General features: G+C 48.8%; 1 protein-coding gene across 7 annotated transcripts in view; it reads left to right on the top strand.

The window, feature by feature from the left end:
- The window catches only part of SEMA4A (semaphorin 4A), a 59,095-nt gene that overhangs the window by 26,550 nt on the left and 5,771 nt on the right, over window positions 1-26,774 (top strand). For 6 of the 7 annotated variants that reach the window (XM_039368636.1, XM_039368640.1, XM_039368638.1 and 3 more), the window contains 11 exons: window positions 5,803-5,968; window positions 11,974-12,131; window positions 14,596-14,658; window positions 16,239-16,337; window positions 17,784-17,895; window positions 20,794-20,910; window positions 21,753-21,892; window positions 22,333-22,502; window positions 22,734-22,884; window positions 23,078-23,267; window positions 24,330-24,445. In XM_039368636.1, the coding sequence (XP_039224570.1) occupies window positions 5,872-5,968; window positions 11,974-12,131; window positions 14,596-14,658; window positions 16,239-16,337; window positions 17,784-17,895; window positions 20,794-20,910; window positions 21,753-21,892; window positions 22,333-22,502; window positions 22,734-22,884; window positions 23,078-23,267; window positions 24,330-24,445 (1,413 nt within the window). In that variant the 5' untranslated portion in view covers window positions 5,803-5,871. Of the gene's footprint in view, window positions 1-2,059; window positions 2,079-5,802; window positions 5,969-11,973; window positions 12,132-14,595; window positions 14,659-16,238; window positions 16,338-17,783; window positions 17,896-20,793; window positions 20,911-21,752; window positions 21,893-22,332; window positions 22,503-22,733; window positions 22,885-23,077; window positions 23,268-24,329; window positions 24,446-26,774 lie in introns of those variants that run through there. The other variant, XM_039368642.1, reaches the window with a different exon arrangement.

Below are 26,774 nucleotides of genomic sequence, written 5' to 3'. Positions count from 1 at the left end.
CATGTGGACTTCAACTCCCAGAATTCCACAGCCAGCATTGCTGGCTGTGGAATTCTGGGAGTTGAAGTCCACATGCCTTAAAATGGTCAAGGTTGAGAAACACTGGCTTAGAGGACCCTTTTCCTTTTCTTCTTCCTGACTGCTGTCCTCTTTTCTGCTTACTGCCTCTGCCTGTTCTGGATCCGCTGCTGGGCTGAACTTTGAGCTGCAATCAAGTTGTGATCACAAGATGAATTTCTGAGTGGGCCGAAGCAGCTGGGCTGTTAACCTCCCGTGCTCTCTCTGCAAAAAAATGTCTTTCCTTGCTAATGTGGAGGATTTTGAGCAGGATCACTAGGGTGGAGGCCAAGAAAACATGCCTGAGAAAGGAATCGGCCAGGGAGGGGCTGGGGAGACTCATTCTGGCTCACGGACAGGTACGCTCGTCCCTGCAAGAGAGGCCAGAGCGATTCCTTTCTCGGTCAACTCATTGCCAATTCACTGGCTTGGAAGTCAGCAGGGCAGCCCAAAGTGGCCTTGGGAATGATGAAGTCTCTGGGTCAGGTAGGCTCTCTGCTAAAGTGCTGGTTGTGAGGCGAGAAGGACCCCCAGGAATAAGCAGAAGAGATAACGTTTGAATAGATAATGAGGAATAACAGAGTTGGAAGGGACCTTGGAGGTCTTCTAGTCCAACCCCCGCTCAAGCAGGAGACCCTACACCATTCTGGACAAATGGCAGTCCAGTCTCTTCTTTTCAAAGCTTCCAGTGATGGAGAATCCACAACTTCTGGAGGGAAGTCGTTCTACTGATTAATTGTTCTCACTGTCAGGAAATTTCTCCTTAAATCCAGGTTGCTTCTCTCCTTGACGAGTTTCCATTCATTTTTTCCTATCTTGTCTTCTGGTGCTTTGGAGAATAGGCATCTGAAAATGGCTGAAATCGAGGAACGATGCTCTAAAAACCACAGATGCCAACTACCATAGATAGTTGTGGCACCCCTTGTGACGTCATGTGACATCGTGCGACGTATTGCAACTTTTTCCCTATTGCCAGCAATGGGGTGGCCACGGTTTTGGCGTGACACATCTGGCCCGTAGGCCGGCAGTTTGACATGCCTGCCTTAGATATTGAAAGACTGCTATCACGTCACCCTCCTTGCTAGACTAGACATACCCAGTTCCTGCCACTGTTCATCGTACTCTTTAGCCTCCAGACCCCTTTGTTTGAAGTGGGTTTGGTGCCTGGAGCCCTCTGAGGAAGCAGGATCAATCCAGATCAGTGTTCCTCAACCTTGGCTGCTTTAAAATGCATGGACTTAAACTCCCAGATGTCCCCAGCCACTTTGAACAGTCACTATACAGAGGGCTGTAAGTCAAGGACCACCTGTCACTGAATTCACTAAATACAGAATAGCAACAGCACTTGCACTTATATGCCGCTTCACACTGCTTTACAACCCTCTCTAAGCTCTTTACAGAGTCAGCATATTGCATTCCCCCCCCCCAACAATCTGGGTCCTCACTTTACCAACCTTGGAAGGATGGGAGGCTGAGTCAACCTGGAGCCGATCAGGACCGAACTGCCCAATTGCTGGCAGCCGGCAGTCAGCAGAATTTGCCTGCAGTCCTGCATTCTAACCACGGTGCCCCCAGGGCTCTTGGAATATGTCCTTTAGGGGGAGACCCGTCTGCAGACTCGGAAGCCATAGAGTTTTCTGCTCTGGAACTTTTAAATTCTCTTCCAACTTGACAGTTGATGAGGGTCACAAAAGACGTGTGGAAGTTGCCAGCATGTTGCGAAATGTTTTGCATGTGTGGGCAAACTTTGGCAAGAGAAAGCAGTGTAGTGAGTGTCCTTGCAAACATTTGTGCCTCTTTGGAAACCAGCCCAAACAATTAGAGCCCACCTCAGTCTGGAGGGGGCTCAGCCCCAGCTGCCAACTTTTCAGCAGGGTTTCTATGGTGGCTTCCACCCCAGAAGTGTCAGCCAGGCCAGGAAGTGAAAGTGGCCACGTTATCGCCCATCATGTGCTCCGTGGGCCTGAGGTCGGTGTTAGCAGCAGCCAAGCGGGAGGGACGGATCCCTGGCTCAGCCTTCGGTAAGCAAAGCTCTGGAAAAGAGGCCGGTGTGTGATGCTCAGCACAACTTGGCACAGGTTTCTGGAGTTTGGTTTGTGGTGTGTCTTTCCTGTTCTGAAGCAGGGAGAAAAGGGCAAGAATTAAAGCAAACACAGGACAAAGAGGAAACAAGAAACTGTCAACAGAAATACTTCTGAGCCTGCTGACGGGGCTCTTTTTATGCCCATAAATTTCAGATAGGCAGCCAGACTGAGACCAAGCTGCGTGCATCTCCTGATGATAGGCATCTGGCTTTATAAAAGAGCAATAAATAGCAATTATGGCAGTGTTGGTCCATGGGGGGGGGGATCCAAAATTCATAATTAAGCCATTTCTTTAGAGCGAGGGTGGACACCTATGGCAATTTAACAACTTTATCAATTTAATACGGACAAACCATTTCTATAACAGCAAACTATATTAATCAGCAAAACCCAAAATCAAGAATCTTCTTTTTTCTCTCTCAAGCACAAAGTTCAGAAGCGATTTCCAAGTAGAAACAAAACTGAATATGTTGCTTTCTCTAAGTAAAACAGTCCGTGTGGCTGTCTCTGCTAGCTCCATCCCTTTCCCCATCCAGTCTTCCATGTGGGGATTGATGTATCTTTCCATTTTGTCCATGCTCAGAGAGATCTGTGAAGGTTCGTGGACTGGCTGAGGAGAATCTCTGTCTGGAGGGACCATCCACCCCACCTCGCTCCGTCTTGTCAGGAAGGAGGCTTGGTTGACCTTATCAAAGTGCAAGTTCACAATCTTCACCACATTCCTTCATCTTGCAAATCTAATCACTTTGTCAAAGGAAGCAACAAGATTAACATGGCACCCGTTGTTTTTAACAACCCCATGCCGGCTGTGGGTAATCACCTTCCTTTCTAAGTGCTTCCATGCCGACCGATTGGGGATTTTCCCAGGCGCCCGTGTCACTTGTGCCAGACTGGAGTTTCCTGGGTCCCCTTTAGAAAGATAGGAAGGAAATTGCTTGTCTCCGGTCTTCTGTGACTTCCCTTGAATTTCAGGAATTCTCCAAAATTACAGCTGCTGGCTTGGAGGACTCATCCGCTGCTTTCTTTATTTCTCTGTGATGTGACCTTTTTTTGGCCAGGCTGACTTGAATTAATGCAGTGCAGCTGGACAGATGCCGTTCAGCCTTCTCCTGCTTGCTGCCACCATTTTCTGCTAGTAGCCTGGTGTTTCCTTGACTTTCCTTTTGTTCGGCATGCACTGTTCCCACCAAGCCTTCTTTGCTATTGTTTGTGTTTGTTACAAGCCACAACTCAAGTGAAGCCTTAGCCTTCCGGGGCCCATCCTGGGCTGTTTCCAGATATCTGTTAGCGCCTCCCCCTTTAAAAAAAAAACAAAAACTTCTGCTTTTTGTTTCTCATTTTATGCAGCCAACTCCCAGTTTGTCAGCCTCCCAGTGCCATGCTGGTGTCTTTCCTGAACACCTCAGCTGCCTCGTTTGTGACGGTTTCATCTATAGCTCCTGCTTGGACAGGGGACCTGTGGTGGGCATTCAAAACAGTGTCATTATTGGGGTTTCCCCCCTTAATTTCCAGTTTTGAGGGATGACCTTGGTGGTCGTGAATCATTTTCCGCATAGAATCCTAGAGCTGGAAGGGACCTTGGAGGTCTTTTAGTCCAACCCCCTGCTCAAGACAAGGGATCTTATTATGCCACGCCCCTTTCCTTTCCTTAGTTACAGATTATATCCTTCTAGTATTTTACTCCAGGGTGAGTTCCATCAGTTATTATCAGTAATAACAACAATATCATATTTGCCTGCCTATAGTGAGACTTCAACTTCGTTTGTTCCTCTTCTGTGGTTTCGTATTGCCTTTTTAGGTCTGATGGGCCTCTTGTTGCGTTCTTGAGCACCTCTTCCTTTTTACAACTTCCTTGTAAGGTGTGCTGCTTTCTTCCTTTCTAAGTGTTTGCCAGCTCTGATCAATGAATTAGCAGATGGCCCTGCAGAATCTCGCAGACTGCCAGTGTTCAGTGTTTTGTAAGTCAACTTGTGAAATTACTCTTATGTTAGATGTGGGTGTGGTTTTTGTGTCTGTGGCAGATACCAGAGCAAGACTGCTGGGTCAGACGCTCACAATGGGATGCTGATGAGAGTTCTGCACTGGGGTGGATCTTGGAATGAATGTAAAGAGAAGACAACCAGATGTAAGATCAGCTCAGATGATGGAGCCAACTCAACCAGCATTTCTCAAACTTGGAAATTTTAAGATACGTGGACCAACTCCCAGAATTCCCCAGCCAGCATGAATCTAGATGTGTAATGCTGGCTGGGGTATTCTGGGAGCTGAAGTCCACATATCTTAAAATTTCCAAGTTTGAGAAACGTTGCACTAGACCCGTGGTTCTCAACCTTTTGTTCATTATGGGGCCCCCTTTAAATAATTTTTGTGGCCACCGACCGTGGCCAGGGACCCCCAAGAGGTAACTCAAGATTTAAGTCGTAACATTTTTTCAAGCCTTTGCGGATCCCCTGTGGCCTGGGGACCACAGGTTGAGAACCACTGGACCAGACAACGGGCAGTTGGATGAAAACAAGTTGCAATAACCCAGGATGATAGGAAGCTATTCTGAATGAAGGCAGACCCTCACGTTACTCTTCCTCAATTGGCAATGCCTCATAGATCCAGCCATGATTCATTGAAGAGTCGAAAGGGAGTGTAGAGGTCATCTAGTCCAAGCCACTACACCATGGGTGGGCAACTATGGCCCCTTTACGACCTGTGGACTTGAAAGTTGAATCACCCATCCCTGCACTACACTGCAAGGACTGCAGTGTTGCAGGAAACGCCTGTATCCCCGAACTTGCAAACAAACACGCCGCACACTGAGGAAAGGCCGAGTGAATTTTCCCTCTCATCCTTTGCATTCCTCACTCCTTCCAGCCTAATACAAGGCATGCCTGACATGAATTTATGGAATTGGTAAAACGACCGCTGCTTTTACTTCTTCCATTCCCGTCTCCCAATTTCTCCCCTTCCACCAAACTGATGCTTTCAAGGGATTGCAGGCAGGAATGGCCAAGCTCCTTTAAAAAAAGAAAGAAAGAAAATTCAAAGCAGTTTGCAATCCTCACCTTGTTTTGCACTGTTGCTTCAAGAAGACCTCACTTCTCCTTTTATTTTCTGGTGTAAAAAAAATCAGTCAGCTGCGTTAAGTTTTGTTCCAAAGATCTTCAGAGGCTTGAGAAGGAGAGACAGGTGTCATGAGCAATTTGGCCAACGATGGAGTTGCACACCGTTGAAACAACAATGCAGTGATTCTTGTACAGATGTTTTCCATCTGGAGAGGCAGAAAAGGGTTTGCAAAGCCCCTTGGACTCTACAGCCGTAGCCCCCTCCCCGAATGCTCCTCAGGAAGAGCTTGCAACTCTCTGGGGCTGGCTCAGAGCCCTCCCACCCCCTTGCAGGCTGGCTTCAGAGTGCGGAGGTGCCTTCCAGCAGATGCGGGCCTATGCCAGCTTCTCAAGCCTCTGCCCTCAACTTGAACCAGCAGCTTCTCCTTCCTCATTTCTCCAAAGTCTCTCACGAGAAGCCACAAGGAAGGACCGGATAACGTGGCCCAACGGCTCAAACCCATCATCTCAGCCACTTCTGCTCCAGACAAGAGGGAAGCACTGGATTGCCAAAGCAGACACTTCTAACATCCATTTTCTCCTCTTCCTCTTTCTCCGTTTCTTAACAGCTGCCCAGTCAGGACCAGGCCCTCTCCGGCTCCTTCAACCTTCTTGGTGACGGCCTGCTGTTAACAGCTATGAAACCGGACCAGTTCCCCTGCCTCCTGGGGTGCCTTCTGATGGCTGCGGCCAGCGTGGGCAGCAACGTGGTGCCTAGAATGACCTTTCAGAGAGGTAAGGAGCCACAGCACAGGGGGGGTCCCTCGGAGGGCCCCCAGGCAGGCTGACACGGGGGGGGGGGGCTGAGAGCGGCACTTCCCACCCCCAGGTTGCACCTTCGTGCTTCAAAGTACCTTTCACCACCTCTCGTTAAAGGCAACACAGCTATTCGCGCAACGGGTGTGGTGCAGTGGCCACACTGTTTGTTTGCTTATTATTCATTATGTTCATATGCCGCCCATTTGTCAAGTGGCTCTGGCTGGCTTTCAGAAAGAATAAAGCATTAAAAGTGTATTAAAATGAACAGAGATTGAATATTTATATTTAATTTTAACCATTAAATAAGGATCAGAATTGGGATCCAGGTTTCCCTGGCTAAGTCACGGTTGTTGGGCAAACCCCTGCAGTTATTAAGTGAATCATGTAGTCATTAAATGAATCCGGCTTCCCTCATTGACTTTGCTTGTCAGAAGTTGGGAGGGATGGTCTCGAATGGTGATCACGTGACCCTGGGACCCTGCAATCCTTGTTGTAAACAGTGCCCAAACTTTGATTGTGTTAGGGTAGGTTATGCTGCAGTGGTTTTCCCAGTTGCAATGTATGGCTGTGAAAGTTGGACCATAAGAAAGGCTGAGCGCAAAAGAATTGAGGCCTTTGAACTCTGGGGCTGGAGAAGACTCCTGCGAGTCCCTTGGATTGCAAGGCGTTCAAACCGGTCAGTCCTAGAAGAGATCAACCCCGACTGCTCTTTAGAAGGCCAGATCCTGGAGTTGAAACTCAAATACTTTGGCCACCTAATGAGAAGGAAGGACTCCCTGGAGAAGGGCCTAATGCTGGGAAAGATGGAGGGCAATAGAAGAAGGGGACGATAGAGAATGAGATGGCTGGATGGAGTCACTGAAGCAGTAGGTGTGAATTTAAATGGACTCCAGAAGATGGTAGAGGACAGGAAGACCTGGAGGAACGTTGTCCATGGGGTCGCGATGGGTCAGACACGACTTCGCAATTAACAACAACAACAACATGCTGCAGTGGCCGTAAATGCAAGGGTTGGTCATAAATCACTTTTTCCAGAGTCACCCTAAGTTTGAAAAGCCACCAAACAGCTGGTTATAAGTAGAAGACCTACTGCCTGCCCAGCTAGGAAAAGGAGGGGAACGGAGGCCAGAAGCTTCTGCATCTCGGATCCCCTCCATTCGTCTTAGAACTAACTCTGCTGAGAGTGAAGCTTTTCCGAAGAGCGTTTGGCTGGGCACGTCCTCTCCTCCTTAAATCATTTCACGTTGAATTACTTCCGCTGCCTTGCTAGGGTTTTGTTTTCTTTATTTTTCATTACCACTCTTATAATTTATCCTTGTGGTGTTGTGACTTTGATTAGCTATGGGTTGTTTTTATTTATCGATGTTCATCCACCTCTTAACTGATGTGAATGTTTGTTGTTGTTGTTTTGTAAACTGTAGTAGGCCTCTGTTAATTCAGACACATCTAACTTGAATGAATCAATAAAGAATATACCAAAAATCAGTTATGCTCAGTGAAAGGCACCTGGGCTCCAGTTAGCATATTTAAGGCTAAATAGGATATTTAGACCCTTTTCGAGTGTGTGAGAACTCCTTAGCAGCATCTCCTGCAGCATGTTAGAGCACGTTTGATTGTCAAATGACAAATCTTCTGGTTGAAATCTTTCCTTTTCTGAAAATGAGAGGAGATGTACTGGAAAAATCACACAGAAGTGATTGAGGTTGGAGTGCAAAGCCGACACCATCACATCTCCCACAATTCCTTTCTTCAGAATAAGCATCAGAGCTTCACAGGGGCCCTTTCAGGAGCCACACAGTCCTCCTGACTGAGTCTTGACAGAGACCCAATTTTTCAATAGCCGTTGCCGTATTTTTAGCTACACCATTAAAGCCTTTCATGGCTTAAGGCCAGGTTACTTGAAGAACTGTCAGGACTGCGTTGTTGTCTAGCATGTCTAGATTTTCCTGACATTGTACACCATGCACTAAATAATAAAATAAAGTTGAAGAACCCTCTTTTCACATTATATCTACCTGACCCAACTTGGACAAGGATGTAGAGGATGCTACAGGTTCCCTCTCTTAAGGAGGTCCATCTGGAGGGACCCAGAAGAAGGGCCTTCTCTGTGATGGTGCCCTTCCAATGGAACATCATCCCTGTGGAGATACGATTGGCCCTACCTTGATACTCTTTCAAAAGGCCCTGAAGATCTGGTTTTGCCAACCTGCCTGGGGACCCCAGGGGGATATGCAGCCCTTTCTTTGTAGGGCTCTGTCAGCCTTGCCAAGTAGGCCAGACAGGAAACCCTCCCAGAGGAGCTAATTCTACCTTATTGTAAAGCTACATTAACAGAATCTTGCAAGTCTGAAAGGACAAATCTCCCTCTGTCTCCTTTACAGCCTGAGGTCCTCTCTGAGCCTTTTCCTCTGCCCATTTTGCAGCTGTGGGCTCAGCTGTCTCTTATCTGATACTCCCTTGGCAGCATCTCTTCACCCGGCTCCTAAGCCCACCTGCCCCTACAGGCTCCTGTCTCTGAAGGATCGCTGCCTGCCCTGGGGCTCCTAACCGTGGGGCAAAGGTGGCTCGGAAGCCCTCATCACATTGCCCTCATCCGGCCCATGAAGGGGGACCTTCCCCTAGTGCCACAGAGAAATGCCCTCCGTCTGCTGAAAACTTTCCTGGCACAGATGCATGGGTCCCCTTGCCAGCCCTTCTCCTAACCCCCTCCCAGGTCCATGCAGGTCGTGATGCCCCTCCAAGATAATGGCTCTAAAAAGGGGGGATGCTGAGTCGCCTCTCTTTGCCATCCACTGGCATCACCGCTGCTTAAACTCAAAATCCATTCAATGTCTGCAAAGATTAAAACACATTAGAAGAATCTTCCTCGCCTGCTGATGGTTGGCAGCAAAACACTGCTTTACACCCAGTCATCGATTCCTTGCGTTAAAATGGAGTTTACTCAATCCAGCCAGTTGCAGGTCCCTTTGGTGCCACCCCGAGGCTGGCCCTGCTACCTGCCAGCTTTGGTGCCATCCAGGGTCCCTGGGTAGATGGAGGGCAGGAGGGAAGGGGCGCCCCAGGCCGCCTCTGAGTTAATAGCAGGCATCTCCCCTGAAGCTGGCAAAGGGCAGGCGGGCGATACAAGCAAGAATTTAGGCCGAGTTGCCGTTGAGAGGCAGCACCTTAACTAGAGGCTCTCTTGCTTTGAAAGGATGTCAAGCCTGCAAGGCTTAATCAGCCTCTGCTTCCTTCCTGGGCTGGGGCTGCTGAGGTGGTGGGGACGATGCCTCTCGCTTTGTTTCCGTTGCCTCCCTGCTCTTCAAGGCCAGATGCCACTTCCTAGCCTCCTCTGACCAGAGGGGAGGGGGGGGGGCTGCGAGTGAGGGAGGGTGTGTCTGTGTTGTGTGTGTGTGTGTGTGTGAGAGAGAGAGAGAGAGAGAGAGCTCTTCCTTAATTTGCTGCCTGGAAAAAAGTAAGGACAAAGCCAGTAAATCTAGTTGGAAAATTCTCTACCTTGATTCTGAAATACAGAATTATGACCACAACTGAGCCCAAAATTTATGTTGCTAAGTGAAATATTTGCCCCATTTTTGCAACCTTTCTTACCCCAGTTGTTAAGTGAATCATTGCAGTTGTTAAGTTAGTCACACCGTTGTTAAGTGAATCTGGCTTCCCCATTGACTTTGCTTGTCAGAAGGTTGCAGAAGGGGACCACGTGACCTCACGTGAACCCTCGTAAATAGGAGTCAGTTGCCGAGTGTCTGAATTTTGATCATGTGACCATGGGGATGCGGCGATGGTCGTAAGTGTGAAAAACAGTGCTATTGTAATTTTGAATGGTCACCAAATGAACTGTTGTAACTCAAGGACTACCTGAACGACATTCAAAATAATAGAATAGAATAGAATTGGAAGGGATCTTGGAGGTCTTCTAGTCCAGCCCCCTGCTCAAGCAGGAGAACCTATGCCATCTCAAGACAAGTGACTGTCTAGCCTCTTCTTAAAAATCTCCAGTGATGAAGTGCCCACGATTTCTGGAGGTAACTTCTGTTCCACTGGTTAATTGTCCTCATTGTCAGGAAGTTTCTCCTTAATTCCAGGTTGCTTCTCTCCTTGATCAGTTTCCAACCATTGTTTCTCGTCCTTCCCTCTGGTGCTTTGGTGAACAACCTGGCCCCCTCTGCCTTGTGGCAGCCCCTCAGATACTGGAAGATTGCTATCCTGTCTCCTCTATTTCTTCTTTTCTCTAGACTGGCCAGACCCAAGTCTCGCAGCCGTTCTTCGTATGTTTTAATCTCCAGGGCCTTTGTTCATCTCAGTTGCTCTTCTCTGAATTTTTTCCAAACTCTCAACATCTTTTTTGTGGTATGGTGACCAAAACTGGCTGAAGTATTCCAGGTGTGGTCTTACAAGGGTTTTATAAAGCAATACTAATACTTCGTGTGATCTTGATTCTATGCCTCTGTTTATACAGCCCAGGATTTTGTTAGCTTTTTTGGCTGTTGCTGCACATTGCTGGCTCACGGTCAAGTGATCGGCCACTAGGACTCCAAGGTCCCTCTCACAGTGGCTGTTTTTGAGCCAGTAATACTGATGATGCTATCCGTTCAGTGGAGTCTGACTCTTGACGATTCTTTGGGCCGGGGGTTTGTGTGTGTCTCTCCATCTCTTCTGATCTTGCCCAGCTTCCTTGAGATGTTTTCTCTGCTCCAGCTGGGTTGGCCTTGAGGGTGTCCGGCCACCATCTTTGGCAGCCTGGTGAGTCTTCCCAATGGAATTGCTTTCTCCAGGGAATTCCCCCCCCCCCCCGCATGACATGGCTAAAGTAAGGGAGAAGCGGTTTTGTGACTTTAAAATAATAATCATAGCAATAATAATAACAGGCTCTTGGGTGCAATCCCAACACAACTGGAGCACCCCTGGAACACCATCGGCATTGATAACATCCCCATCAGTCAATTGCAAAAGGCAGCTTTGCTTGGAACAGCTTTCATCCTGTGACAAGGAGACCTTTAACACTATCAAACATTGACATTTGTCTGGAATAGCAGAGGGTCTCCTGCTTGAGCAGGGGGTCAGACTAGATCCCTTCCAGCTCTGTTTGGTATTCTGTATCTGCCTGTCCCAAGTCCTTGAGAAAGACTGGATAGTGGATAAAAATACCAAATCCAGCCTGAACCAAACCCATCGGCTGAGAGGTTAAGCCCACCCTGGGGCCTGATTGTTTTGTTTGTTGGTAGAAGAAGAACGGGTTTTTTTCAGCCCTGTACTTGTTTTGACATGGTTTATATATTGATTTGACCAACCGTGTTTGTTTATTTATTTGTTAAATTTTATTCGGCACCCATCTTGCCGTGGGACTACTCTGGGCGGCAGGGCTGACTGGGGAATTCTGGGCGTTGAAGTCCACAAGTCATTAAGTTGAAACAAGGCTTTGGTCAACGGCACCCGCTGGGAAATTCTGGGAATTTTAGCTATCTTAAAAGTGGTCAGGTTTGGCCTTATGAGATGCTCAGAAACACGGGAAACACCCCTCTTTGTTATGCTGGTTGGGGGACCTCTCTGGAGCAAGTGCTTGGTAGTGTCTTACACACACACATTTGTTTGGGGTTCATTTTTTTCATTCCTCTCTTTTGGCTGCTTGCAGCTTTCTAAGCCTGGGAGGTTTCCCACCTTCAGAGCCTCTGGGCTGCCAGCATTCACGGCTGGCTGAAACGCCTGATGTTTTTCCCCTAAAGCTGCTGGCAGATTTGGCAGCTGTTTAACTTCCGGCTGAGCAAGACACCAGGCGCCCCATGAAGGGGGGGGTGGCTGCTCTAAAGTGGTGGTGGTGGGGAACCAGGCACCCCAGATTTTGCAAGAGAAGAAACAGGTGCCATGGCTTGTTTGAGTTACAATGAACCTGCACAGTTGCGCAAAGCAGGCTACTTCCTGGGAGGGGGGTTGATGCCCCCCCCATTTGCCCCCCTGCTCCAAGGCCGCTTTCTTTTCTCCTCCAGGGGACCCCAGTCGTGAGGTCGGCACCTTCAGCCAGGAAGGGGTCCTCAACTACGACACTTTCCTCTTGAGCGCGGACGGAGCAACTCTCTACGTGGGCGGGAGGGACGCCATCCTGGCCCTTGATATCAGAAGCGCCCCCATCAGGCTGAAGGGGAAGGTGAGTGGAAGAGGGGGGGCTCGGGAGGGGGAAACCAGGAGGTTCGGGGGGGGCATGCAAGCTGGGGGGAGACTCCATGTTCTGCCCGGAGTCCATTTCGTCTTTGGAGGAGGAGAGGGAGGAGAGTAGATCCTGGCCTAGTGGTTAAGCCACTGGACTAGAAAGCAGGAGACCGGATGTTCTAGTCCCACTTTAGCCATGGAAGCTGGCTGGGTGACCTTGGGCCAGTCCCTCTCTTTCAGCCCAGCCCACCTCACAGGGTGGTTGTTGTGGAGAAAATAGAAGGAGGGAAGAGTATTAGATATTTTTATTTATAAAAATAATAAAGCCGGGATCCAAATAAGCAAATAAATATGTCTGTGTTTCTCCTTAATTCCTCCCTTCCCCTGGCCGTGGGTTCAAAGACCAAACTGAGGTCTTTCGGGAGCTGCTGATCCAACATCTGGATGGAGAAAGACAGTCTTCGACAATCCTATTATTTATTGATTGATTAGATTTATTGGCCACCTGTCTTGCCGTGGGGCAGTGTTTCTCAACCTTGACAATTTTAAGGCATGTGGACTTCAACTCCCAGAATTCCACAGCCAGCATTGCTGGCTGTGGAATTCTGGGAGTTGAAGTCCACATGCCTTAAAATTGTCAAGGTTGAGAAACACTGCCGTGGGGTAACTCTGGGCAGTATTAAAATCCTACATCAAGTGGCAGAAGCAGTGACTGGCACTGAGCAGGCAGGAGGTCCAGGGGTCCCTGCTCCCCCTCCGTCTCCAGGAGGCTCGCCTCAACATTTCTCAAGTGGCCCACATCTGCTTTTCTTTCCTTCTTTTAGAAACAGAAATGTGTCTTCTGCCACTTTGGGGCTTTTCTTTGCCGGCTGACATCCTGTTTTGCAAAGTGGCAAAGAGACCCAGCTGCCGAGTTTGCAAATATAATTTGGTAGAGAAAAGTTTGTGCCCAGTAGCTGCTTGAAAATGTCTGGATTTCAAGTCCCAGAATTCCCCAGCCAGCTATGCTGACTGGGGGATTCTGGGAATTGAAGTCCAACTATCTTAAAGTTGTGGAGGTTGAGAAACAGTGGTGCCAATGGACTTTCTTTTTTAAGAAAAACTTTTAACAGAGTAACAGAATAAAAGAAAAACAGTTGGAAGGGACCTTGAAGGTCTTCTAGCCTAACCCCTTGCTTGAGCAGCAGACCCTATACCATTCCAGACAAATGGCTGTCCAGTTTCTTCTTAAAAACCTCCAGTGACGGTGCACCCACAACTTCAGAAGGCAAGCTGAAGTTGTGGGTGTTCCAGATCTTTTGGGGAGATCAGGGAAGAGGGAGCCGTGAACACTATCCATTCTGTGTCTCTTTTCCAGCCACTTTCTCTGGAAAATCGCCCCATTTTTCCTGCAGCAGATCCCTCTTTGAAGTTAAAGGAGGATCTTTGTCATCTTCTATGTCGGTTCCATTCGTAATATAATCATGGCATCCCTTCTGAAGAAAAGGGGCATGGGATGCATTTGAGAAGGGACCCTCTCTGCTTTTCCGGAGACTTAAAAGGAAAAGAAGAAACCTTTTCCTTTCTTTTTGAGCAGGGGGTGGACTGGAACAGGGGTCCCCAACCCCCGGTCCATAGACCGGCACCGGTCCACGGCATGCCAGCAACCGGTCCGTACAAACGAGCACAGCCCCATCTGCGGGATGCAGGCAGCACACGAAACCAGGCCTGCTCCGATCTGCGGAAAAACCTCTCTCCACGGAACTGGTCCCTGGTGCCCAAAAAGTCAGGGGGGGGGCCCGCTGGGCTAGAAGACCTCCAAGAATAACCCTGTTCTTCCATTAAATGCTTTCAGTCTTGCAAGATTATGCTTATGTGACCCGATATGAAGGCAGACTTAGTGTCCGTTACTGTGCTTTTTGTCTGGGCTAACACTCAGCCCCCCCCACAAGTCTAGTGTTTATCCCCCACATCCAGCCCCCTCCGAGACCAGCTCTCTCCTTTATTTATTTAGCATATGGCGTATTGTACGTGGACTTGTAATATATCTTAATATTTCACCTAAATTAAAAAAAACCCCACCCAATAAAATATGAATGTTAAAAAGATCCATGTTCAAATACCAATGTCTCTAGGCCAGGGGTGTCAGGCTCGCAACGTCATGTGATGTGTTGTGACGTATCGCAGCTTTTTTTCCATTGCCTGCAGTGGGGTGGGCGCGGTTTCACCATGACGCATCCGGCCGCGGTCCGGCAGTTTGACGCCCCTGCTCTAGGCATTTAACCACTAAAGTGCAGCATCGTTTACATTAAAAAAAAAAGAAAAGCAACCGGATCCTGGACTGGCATAATAAGCCCTGGGCTCACCACTGCCTCATAACTCAGCTGGTTGCTGAGGAGGAGGGAGCCCCGGCCTGGCCGGCTTTTGCTCTCTGCTTCCTTCCCTTTGCCTCACCTGCTGCTGCTTCTCCCCTCCCTGCCCAGATACCCTGGAGCCCCAGGCCGGAGAAGAAGAGGGAGTGCGTCTTCAAGAAGAGAAGCAACGAGGTGAGTGCTGCTCAACTCCATCCCTTCCCGGAAGTGGCTTCGTAGGTGCCTTCCCCTGGTGGATTGAGAGGCAAACGTACAAGCACAAGTAGTCCTCTAGTTACGACTCTGCCCATGATGGTCGTAAGTCATAACTACAGGTCGTCCTCAACATAGGACCACAATAGAGCCCCAAATTCCCATTGCCAAGCAAGACAGTCGTTTTGCCCCATTTTACAAGCTTTCTTGGAGCAGTTCTTAAGTAACCCGGTCGTTAAGTGAATCCGGCTTCCCCCACTGACTTTGCTTGTCAGAAGGTCTTAAAAGGGGATCACATGACCACCACCACACGGACACTGCGACCGTCATACATACAAGTCAGTTGCCCAGGGTTCGAATTTTGATCACGTATCCATCGGAAGGCTGCAACCGTCGCAAGTGGGAAAAGCGATCATAAGTCATTTTTTCAGTGCCGTTGTAACTTTAGATGGTCACTAAATGAATTGTTCTCAGTCGAGGACTGTCGGTGCTTTACAACTTTTTTTGCAGCAGTCATTAAGCAAATGTGACAGTTGTACATGTGAAATGCCGTGGCTGCTAAGTGAGCTTGTATACCTGTTGCTCACTATGGCTGGAAGTGCCAGTTTTCAGCTAAACCGTTACAAAATGTGTGACGGTTGGGGCCATCAAGAATTTCAGTAAGTCCCCTTTTAGGGTAGGGCGTAATTTTGAACAGTTGCTAAGCGACCGGTTGTAAGTCAAGGACTAATTGCAGGCTGGTTTGCAAACCTCCTCCCCTTAAAAAAAAACATTTAGCATAGCACAAACCAAGTTTAATGATAGTGCCAGGTCTTCAGTTCACCTGAATGTGTGTTGTAGATCATCTTTTCATGATCAGGAGTCCCTGGAGGCGTCTGGGCTTCCCTCCCCAGAATCCTAAAACCCACCTTGTCTTTCTTGAGCATTCTGGGAATTCCTGAGCATCCCGGACGCTCAGGGTCCTTTGATAACACGGAGATTCTGCTTTCTGGTCTAGTCCAATCTTTCTCAAGCCTGAAGATGTGTGGGTTTCAACTCTCAGAATTCCCCAGCCAGCCTTGTGTTGAAGTCCACACATCTTTGAGTTGCCAAGATTGAGAAAGTCTGGTTTACATGAAGGCTGTGATTAATGACCTTATTAATCTAACGGACAGCCTGCACCTTTGCCCGAGGAGCACTAAATTTAGATTTTGAAAAATTCCCTTTTGTTTATGACACTTGATCCTTTCCTCCTGCCCCCTCCTCCCCATCACTATCTAAGACTGAGGATTTTAGATTCCAAGAAAGAGGCTTTCCTGTGTCCAGACTGCCCGCTCCCTGGGAAAGCATTCAATAAATACAGGAAAGATAAATTCAGGAAATGATCGAACTGAAAAGCTAGATGAAAGATCTGGGGTTTTTTTTGCACATTTCCCATTCTCTGGCTCAGTTCTGCTTCTTAAATACCATTTCTCGTGTGTGTGTGTGTGTGTGTGTGTGTGTGTGTGTGTGTGTGTGTGTGGTACTGGACAAAATTTAAACAGGAACTGACCTGCCCCCCCCTCCCACTTCTCCTTCTGCAGACGGAATGCTTCAACTTCATCCGCATCCTCGTTCAGCTGAACGAGACCCATCTTTACACCTGTGGGACCTACGCCTTCAGCCCTACCTGTGCCTACATCGTGAGTCTCCGGGAAGCAGACTAGTAAACCAATTAACTTGCAAAGGCGGTCCCTACAAAGCATTTTATTTTTTCCCCACAAATAAGGGCATAACAGATCCAGAGTGGAAGGCAGAGGGATTGTTTGTGTGGCGAAGGGTCTTTCCCCCAAACGGGACACCCTTGAAATGCAAAAAATGGTTTTGTTGCTTGGCCTTGCATTCCCTCCAGTATTACTAGTTACGAGCACAAATTTGTTGCATTCCTTGGCAGAGGGCAAAGTCTGAAAGTAGGGTTGGTTTCAGGCCAGGAATGCGGACTTCTGTGGCGTAATTCTGTCCTTTTATTTATTTTTATTTATTAGATTTTTATCCTGCCTTTATTACTTTATAAATAACTCAAGGCAGCAAGCATACCTCATATTCCTTCTTCCTCCTATTTTCCCCACAACAACAACCCTGCAAGGTGGGTTGGGCTGAGAGAGAGACCGGCCCAAAGTCACCCAGCCGGCTTTCACATCTAAAGTGGGACTAGAACTCACCAGTGCCTGGTTTCTAGGCCAGCATCTTCACCTCTACAGTCAACTGGCACGCCAGGGGGTGTTGTTCCAGGGCCAAGGTGCGGGTTTCAGCCCTTGGGTTGCTCTTAGGGCAATTCGTCCTCTTAAGAACACCAAGTCCAAGAGGCTGATCATTGGATTAGGCCAGGAGTAGGCCACCTCGGCTCTTTTATGACTCGTGGACTTCAACTCCCAGAATTCCTCAGCCAACCTGGCTCAGCTTGGAAACCTCTCCCTTTCCCCTCAGCATGGCTGGCTCAGGAATTCTGGGAGTTGAAGTCCACCAGTCATAAAAGAGCCAAGGTGGCCTACCCCTGGATTAGGAGATCCGAGTTTCAAGACGTTGCCAGTGTGTGATTGTGAGGGCCTCCCCTTCCCCGCCCCTTCCCCACCCCTGCGTTTAGGCCGTTTTGCAGGTTAATTGTGAAAAAAACCCAAAACTGAAATACAGAAGGTCCTCGACTTATGACCACAACGGAGCCCAAAATTTCCATTGCTAAGCAAGATAGTCCTTAATTGAATTTTGCACCGCGCTATGACCTTTTCTGCCACAGTTGTTCAATGAATCACTGCGGCTATTAAGTGAACGGTGCCCTCATTAAGCAAATCTGGCTTCCCTGTGGACTTTGCTGGTTAGAGGGGGTTACGTGGCCCTGGGGACCCTGCAACTGTCATAAAAGGGGTCTGGATTTTGATCACGTGACCGTCATTAAGTGTGAAAACTGGTCAGAAGTCACTTTCTTCAGTGCTGTTATAACTTTGGATGGCCGCGATGAGGGTTAAGGCGAGGACTCTCTGTAGGCCTGTAGGCGAGGGTGAGTCGGGGGTCTGGGGAAGGCAGGCTGGGTCTCCCCTCCCTGTTCCTGGGGGAGTTTCCCTTCACTGCCTTGTCTTCTCTCGCCTTGCCAGGACGTGGACAACTTCACCCTGGTGGCCGATGCCAGGGGGCAGCCCCTCCTGCAGGAAGGCAAAGGGCTCTGCCCCTTCGACCCGCGGCACCAGAACACGGCGCTCATTGTGGGTGAGCAGAGCTGGGGGTCTGGCGGGGGCAGGGGGGGCAGGGGGGGAGCCACTTCTCACACCTCCGCCTAGGAGGAAGACCAGACGGAAGCAGGGGAGCCTTTAGGCCGCAGCTCTGCTTTTGTGCAGGATCCCCAGCCCCTTGCCCTGTTTTGCTCCTTGGCTCCTCAGACCCCAAGGCTGCAGTGTAGGGGATTCTGGGGGGTGTAGTCCAGCCAGTGGGAAGGGCAGGCTGTCCTGGCAGACGCTGACCTGACTTTGTGACCTCTGCAGAGGTGACTGCTGTAGAGCAGAGGCCTGGTCTTCGCCTGGCCGATTCAGGCGCTGAGCCTTTCTTTGGGGGGGGGGGGTTTCTGGGCCCAGCAGGTCCTTATTACAAGCCACAGCAGGCAGAGGTGCTTTATTTATTTATTTATTTATTTATTTATTTATTTATTTATTTATTTATTTATTATTTTGACTTTATTTCTTAAAGATATTGGGTGCCTTGCGATATTAAAAGGATAGCACTGTTCGCAGGCTTTGGAGTCAACTATGAGCCATAAATGAGGCGGGGGTGGGGGTAGGGGGGGCTGTGGCAGACAGGAGAAGAAGACAAAGAAGGGTTCAGAGCCCTAAGATGGAGCCTGCTTCCTTGGTTTGGGGACCCTCCCTCTGTTCATGCCCCACCTGTTTACAGAATAATTGAATACAGAGTTGGAAGGGATCTCGGAGGTCTTCTAGTCCAACCCCCTACTCAAGGACGAGATCTCATTGCATCCTGGATAAATATGCCTGGAATTTCTTTGAAGTGTTCCATTAGTCGGGAACCTTGACAGCTGTCCAGTCTCTTCGTAAAAGCCTCTGGTGTTGAAGCTCCCACAACTTCTGGAGGCAGGCTTGTCCACTGGGTTGATTGTGCTCATGTTAGGAAAGTTCTCCTTAGTTCCAGGTTGCTTCTCTTTTTGATTAGTTTCCATCCGTTGCTTCTTGTCCTGCCTTCAGGCGCTTTGGAGAACAGCTTGACCCCCCTCCTCTTCTTTGTGGCAGCCCCTCAGATATTGGAAGACAGCTATCATGACACCCCTGGTCCTTCTCCTCGTTAGACAAGACATTCCTAGTTCCCACAACTGTTCTTTGTATGTTTTAGCCTCCAGTCCCCTAATCCCCTATTTGAATAGTTTCTTTTATCAGCTGCTACTACCGTATTTTGTTTTTTCTTACTGTTATTTATAATCCTTTATTATCAGTTTAATAGGCTTCTACTTAACTCTTTATTGATTTGGACGAGGGGATAGATGGGGAAATCATCAAATTTGCAGACTACACCAAGCTGGCAGGAATAGCCAACAGTCCAGAAGACAGGCTTAGGATACAGGAGGATCTGGACAGACTTGAACACTGGGCGCTATCTAACAAAATGAAATTCAATACTGCATCCAGTTTGGGTCACCACGATGTAAAAAAGATGTTGAGACTCTAGAAAGAGTACAGAGAAGAGCAACAAAGATGATCAGGGGACTGGAGGCTAAAACATATAAAAAGCAGTTGCTGGAATTGGGTATGTCTAGTTTAATGAAGAGAAGGACAAGGGGGGACATGATAGCAGTGTTCCAATATCTCAGGGTCTGCCCCAAAGAAGGGGGAGTCAAGCTATTCTCCAAAGCCCCTGAAGGCAGGACAAGAAGCAACAGATGGAAACTAGTCAAGGAGAGAAGCAACCTAGAACTAAGGAGAAACTTCCTGACAGTGAGAACAATTAACCAGTGGAACAACCTGCCTCCAGAAGCGGTGAATGCTCCAACACTGGAATTTTTTAAGAAGAGACTGGACAGACATTTGTCTGAAATGGTATAGGGTTTCCTGCCTGAGCAGGGGGTTGGACTAGATGACCTCCAAGGTCCCTTCCAACTTTATTATTATTATTATTATGGATCATCGCACAGTCAGCCAGATGTTCAGACTGGATTTGGCATTTTGTCTACCTATCGAGTCCTTACCCAGGACCTGGGATAGGTAGATGTGGATGTTTGATGGTATTACAGGTATCGTCGCAGGATGGAAGCAGTTCCTAGTAAGGCCGCCTTTGCAATTGACTAATAGCGAATTTGTCAATGCCAATGGTGTTCAAGTGGTGCTCCAGTTGTTTTGGGATTGCACCCAAGGAGCCTATTACTATTGGTACTACCCTTGCTTGCTTTTGCCACAGTCTTTCTATTTCTATTTGTAGGTCTTTGTATTTTGTGATCTTTTCCAGTTCTTTCTCTTCTAATCTGCTGTCTCCAGGCACTGCCACGTCCACTATCCAGACTTTTTTGTCTTTCTTATCGACAATTGTTAAGTCTGGTGTGTTATGTTGCAGGTGCTTGTCTGTTTGAATTCTGAAGTCCCAGAACAGTTTAATTTTATCATTTTATATATATATATATATATATATATATATATATATATATATATATATATATATATATATATATATATATATATATTTTTTTTCTGAGGTTTTCGCGGGTATTTGTATATAGGTCTTTGGTTGTTCGGGTTTTCTCCCGCGTAAAATTGGAAGTGTCTTGGCAACGTTTCGACGAAGTCACATTCGTCATCTTCAGGCTGGTGTTTTTAGCAAGAAGCTAAAAACATATATATATATATATATGTTATCTCAGTAACCTCATTATGGGTTTTTGTTGCAAGTTTTGTCATTTTATTGATTCATTTATTAAATTTATATGCCCCACCACCTCACTTTTGAGCGGCCCTGGGGAGTTTATCCTTTACAAAACAGGCTTTGGTTTTGAAAGCCGCCCTGTTTGCATTCAGATGAATGCCTTCCATGACGTTTTGCAGTGACGAAAAGCAGGCAAAAGGTTTGCCGGGAGGGGGGGGGGCCCATCTCACATTCTGCTTGCCCCTCACCCAGATGGAGAGCTCTACACAGGCACCATGAATAACTTCCAGGGGAATGAGCCGGTCATCTCTCGAACCCTGGGCAGCCGGACTGTTCTGAAGACTGACGGCTTTCTCTCCTGGCTGCATGGTGAGGGCAGAGGCAGGGGGCGAAGGGGGAGAGGGGGAAGGGCCTCAGCTCCTCCCACGGCTGCCTCCATCCTTTGGGGACTGGCCGTTGTCTTGGCAACCAAGACCTGGTGGGTAACAGGAGAAACGCGTCTCCTAAGCAACAGATGTGTGTGTGTGTGTGTGTGTGTGTGTGTGTGTGTGTGTGTGTATGTGTGGAGTCTCAATCATCTAAGTCAGTGGTTCTCAACCTTTTTAATGCCGTGACCCCCAACCGGTCGTAAGTTGAGGACTACTCAACCGGTTGTAAGTCAAGGACTACTCAACGGGTGCAGCACCGTTTGCAGACTGGGACTTTTGGCAGGCTCAGCAGGGCGGAGACAGCCTCAACAATTCCTATTGGCTTTTGAAAGCCAATAGAATTAGACTCTATTCAAGAGAGTCTCTTCTATTGGCTTTCAAAAGCCAATAGAATAAAAGGGAGGAGCACAGCTAAGGAAAAGGGGAAAAAATGGCGGACTGCGTTGTTTGGCGACCCCCGTGAAATGGTCGTTTGACCCCAAATGGGGTCCCGACCCACAGGTGGAGAACCCCTGATCTGGTTGTCCCAAAGGTGCTTTTTCCAAAAGGCAGCTGGACTTTCTTTTCTTTCTTTCTTCTTTTTTTTCTTCTTGAAAACGTTTCGCTTTTCATCCAAGAAACTTCTTCATTTTTTGAAGAACTGGAAAAACAAGAAAAAACCAAGAAAGCCCAGTTGCCTTTTGGGAAAGCACCTTTGGGATGTTTGTGCGTGTGTGTGCGCGTTTGTGCGTGTGTCTGTGTGAGATGGGATGGAGGAGAAGCTGACTCCCGTGGTTTGCACAGACGATGCTGTGTTCGTGGCCTCATTCAACATCCCGGGACCCCCAGATGACGAAAAGGTCTATTTCTTCTTTGAAGAGACGGCGAAGGAGTTTGATTTCTTTGAGAAGCTGACCGTGTCCCGCGTTGCCCGGGTCTGCAAGGTGAGCGGCTTCCACCATCCCAGCAGGCTCGGCCATGCCTCCCTGCAGAGGAGGCTGAGGCTTGAGATCGAGATTTGATAGGCACCACCCGAAAAAGCAAAAGCATCCTTAGGTTAAACATGGCAGCCGGGGCAGTTCTGGGAGTTGAACCTCTCCCGTCTTCAGATGGCCAAGTTTGAGAAGCTGTAGTATAAACAGAATCATCTTGGGGACTTACGTCTGGGCTTAATGTTGTATCTTCTGCCCAAACCAATCAAGTCTAGTTTTGGCTTAAGAGGATGGCTCAATTTCTACAGAATGCTGAGAGAGGACCACCAGTCCCACCACACCTTGAACCCCAAACGGCCCGTTTTATTTCTGCCAGGCAGCGTGAATCCAGCCAAGGCCAGCTGGGTCGCTGGTCCCTGAGTGGGTCTTTTCTGCTCCCTCCTTCTCTGCAGAACGACATTGGAGGAGACAAGGTTCTCCAGAAGAAGTGGACCACCTTCCTCAAGGCTCAGCTCTCTTGCAGCCAGCCGGGGCTGTTCCCCCACACCGTCCTCCAGCATGTCTTCGCTCTCCCGCAGCCGGATGGGGGCACCCTCTTTTATGGGGTCTTTGCTTCTCAGTGGTAAGAGGTGGAGCGGTTTGCACAGGGGAGGGGGGCAGAGATGGCTCTCGACACCCAGCCTGGACTCTGCAGCCTCCAACCTCGGCAACTTTACAACTTTGGACTACGCTGGCTGAGGAATTCTGGGAGTCGTAAAGTTGCTGAGGTTGGAGACCCCTGCAATAAAGAGCCGGAGCATGTGCAGAGGGCTGTGAATGGCTGAGGTGCAGCTGGCCTGTCCATTCCCCACAGGCAGACCGGGAGCTCCGGCAGCTCAGCCGTCTGTGCCTTCAGCCTGGACGCCATCCAGAAGGCCTTTGATGGGAAGTACAAGGAGCTGAACAAGGACTGTTCCCGCTGGATGACCTACAGTGGCCCCGCCATGGAGCCCCGGCCTGGCAGCGTGAGTGTGCCCCTCCCCCGCCTTTTTGCAACGCGGCTGGTAAACGCAGACTCAGCAAAAGGTTTGGAGCATCTCTGGAGGAGAGGGATGGTGTGGCGTGTGGTGACCTGCTCCAGACCTTCCAGAACCTTCCAGCAAAATTGAGGTATGGGTCTCCCTCCTGATTGTTTTTTATATATGGTCTTTCCTTCAGTGTTCGGTGGGGCCCTCTTCCGATAAAGCCCTGACCTTCATGAAGGACCATTTCCTGATGGATGAGAAGGTGGCCCCTATCCACAACCAGCCTCTGCTGGTGAAGGAGGATGTGAAGTACACCCGCATCACAGTGCACCAAACGCAGAAGGCCTGCGGGGCTGCCTGCACCGTCCTGTTCCTGGGTACAGGTAGGGCTCCCCTCGCCCAGAGTAGCAGAATAACAGAGTTGGAAGGGACCTTGGAGGTCTTCTAGACCAAACCCCTGTTCAAGCAGGGCACTCTTTGTAATGTCTGACAAGTGACTGTCTAGTCTCTTCTTGAAAATTTCCAGTGATGGGGGGCAAGCTGTTCCACTGGTTAACTGTCAAGTCAGGAAGTTTCTCCTTAATTCCAGGTTGCTTCTCTCCTTGATTAATTTCCACCCATTGCTTGTCTTGCCTTCTGGTGCTTTGGAAAATAGCAATAACACTTAGACTTATACACCGCTTCACAGTGCTTTTACAGCCCTCTCTAAGTGGTTTACAGAGTCAGCACATTGCTGGGTCCTCATTTTACCGACCTCGGAAAGATGGAAGGCTTCAGCCGGTGAGACTCGAGCTGCCGAACTGCTGGCAGCCGGCAGTCAGCAGAAGTAGCCTGGGCTCCTGCATTCTAACCACTGCGCCCCCACGGCTCATAGGTTGATTCCCTCTTCTGTGGGGCAGCCCCTCAGATGTTGGAAGGCTGCTGCCGTATCATACCTTGGTCCAATGTTGAAGCATGGTTTGAGTCACCCCCCCTTGGGGGGCAAGAGCTCAGGGTTGGGGTTTTTTGCAACTTTTACAAAAAAATCAACTAAAAACTCAAAACAAGAAAAACAATAAACACTATTATAAGGGTAGGAAAAAGAAAGCTAAAATAAGAAACAGCTATCTCTGCCATGGGTTGGGCCAGGTTGTAAAATGGGGCAAAACACACTTAACGGCTATCTTGGTTAGCAACAGAAATTTTGGGGTCAGTTGTGGTTGTAAGTCAGGGACTACCTAAATTATTCTCCCAACTATTGTTTGGAAATCTGTTGTTGGAAAATCTGTTGGTTAACTCTTCTTTGCTTGGAATTCAGCCCCGTTTTTGGAAGTTTGTCCCTCCCCCGTGCGCTACCTTTTCTCTCCAAATGAGACCCAAACCCTTGGATTGGGGGGGAGGCCGAGTAGGAGCCCCCAGCCCCCTCCTCTGGCGGGCAGCCCCCAATCTCTGCTTGTCCCCTGCAGACGGGGGCTCCCTGCACAAGGCGGTGGTGGTCGGCACTGAAGCCCACATTGTTGAGGAGATGCAGCTCTTGGAGAGGCCGGAACCCATCCAGAACCTCCTGCTTGTTCCCGAGAAGGTGGGCCTTCATTATCAGCTGGGGAGGGTGGTGCTTTCAATTTGGGGGGGAGGGAGCTTGCTGGGACCCCCTTTCTGGCCCAACTCTCCCTCCGAGGGTCTCGGTCAGAGAAGACGTGAGAAGAGCAGCTGGCTGGCGCCTAACCCTAAACCGGCATCTGAGATAAATGGGGGCCGGTTGATAATCCTGACTGGGATTGTGGGAATGTCCCGCAAACTCCACATCCTATTGCGTCAGAAGGCCCCCTCGAAAGGGTCCCTGGACCCCTGCACGGAATGCATCATCTTGAGGGCCGGGCTGTCCAGCGGCTAAGTGACCTCGGTATCTGGCCATGCGGTTGGTCACTGCAGTAACTCCTCCTGTGTGATTCAAGCCTGTGCATAATTTTATGTGTTTTATGTGTTTTTAAAATAATTCACTGCTCTGGCGTTTTATACTTTGATACACATTTTATATGCTGTTTTTGTGAATTGTTTATGCATTAATGCTGCATTCTGTTATATACATAGCATGTGAGATGGCACCAACAACTGTGTGTGCACAAACACACACACTTATTACACAGCCAAATTTGGGTACTGTCAGCCGGCCCGCAATTGCAGCTGTTTGCAGCGTCCTGCAATCACGTGAACCTGATTTACAATGTTTTGGTTTTTTTTTGCTGGAAACCAGATTTAATTTCTGATTTCTGGCCAAAAAAATGCCCATTGCGGACAGTGACTTCACTTAGTGACCCTGGTGTTTGCTTCATGGCAGCGTTTGCTTAATAACTTGCAAAAAAGGTTATAAAGTCGGGAACAGTCACGTGATGACCTGCTTCACAGTCAGTACAACCTTTGATGGTAATTCCAGGCTCCGTTACGGTGCTGAGTCGTGGGCTACCCATCTTTCCTCTGGAATGCTGCATCTGGAATGGCTGATCGAGTTGCAGGAGCCATGGGATTGCCCTGGCCCAGCAGGGCCCAGAGGAGGGATGGGATATTTTGATTCCTCTGCATGATTCCATCCCCCGGGCCAAAGGCGCCCGAAGGTGGACTCGTGGTGACTGGAACAATCTTTGTTAATCCGAGACATTTCACTTCCTGTCCAAGCAAGTTCATCAGTCAGAGCGAAATTAGTCATTGGGCAGAGAGCCAGAGAGTCGTTGGAATGGACCAACCTTTGCCCCATCTACTTCAGGGGCTTCTCCCCCAAATGGGTTGCAATATGTGCACGAGGGCGTCTAATTTCGCTCTGACTGATGAAACGTCCCAGATTAACCAAGATGGGTCCAGTTGCCGTGAATCCACCTTTAGACACAATTCTCTGCCAGGTTTTCCTAAACGAGTCTCTGCTCTCCAGCTTCCACCTCGTTTCATTCGGGCTGCTCTTCCCTGGAGGAACCCGGGCCTTTTTCGCCTCGGCCACAGCCAGAAGAGGGGGTTTCCTACTTTTTCGGCTGCCCCTCGGCCCTTGGAGATCTCGGCTGAGCAGCTGTGCCCCGATTCCTTCCTGTTCCTTCTCTTTGGAGACTCCGGCTTCCTTTGCTTGTCCCGAGCTCTCACTTTCTCCATGCTGGCATCGCTGGTGGGGATTGTTTCTTCGGCTTCCAAGGGGAAACTACAGGAAATCTCCCCACCAAAATTTCAGCCCCGGGAGGGCTGGCCTGGCCTGGAGGTTCCCTAGCGGCTCCCCCAGCTCAGACGGAGCCATGCCAGGGGCAGGCCACACAGGCAGCCTCCCGGCAGTTGTTGACTTGAAACTCCCACGTGCTGAAGCAGCCTGGAAACAGAGCCACTGACCACCACCACCACTGAACAAAATGGCATTTTTCTCCAGAAAAGGGACAGTTAAAAATAGCTAGTGTGTCCTATCCACTCCCTTTCATTTTGTTTTCTCATTTATTTCTTATTTCTTTATTCTTTATTTCTTCTATCCAAGAAGACTTCGGGCTGAGGTTTGCATAATACAGGCAGTCTTCAACTTACAACAGTTCATTTAGTGGCCATTCAAAGTTACAATGGCATGAAAAAAATGACTCACAGCCATTTTTCACACTTACGACCATTGGGGCAAATCCATCGTATAAACGATCAAATTTCAGATATTTGGCAACTGACTCACATTTACGACGGTTGCCGTGTCCCGGGGCCACGTGGTCCCCTTCTGCAATCTTCTGATACACAAAGTCAATGGTGGAAGGCAGACTCACTTAGCAACCGTGTTACTAACTTAATAGCTGCAATGGTTCACTTAACAACTGTGGCAAGAAAGGTCGCAGGATGGGGCAAAACCCATGTAACTGTCTCGGTTAACAACAGAAATTTTGGGCTCTGTGGTCATCGTAAGT

This window comes from Crotalus tigris, unplaced genomic scaffold (assembly GCF_016545835.1).
Source record: "Crotalus tigris isolate CLP2741 ecotype Arizona unplaced genomic scaffold, ASM1654583v1 scf7180000020888.614114, whole genome shotgun sequence".
Lineage (NCBI taxonomy): Eukaryota > Metazoa > Chordata > Lepidosauria > Squamata > Viperidae > Crotalus > Crotalus tigris.
The sequence above is the reverse complement of the archived record's forward strand: the minus strand, read 5'-3'. Positions and strand labels throughout refer to the sequence as shown.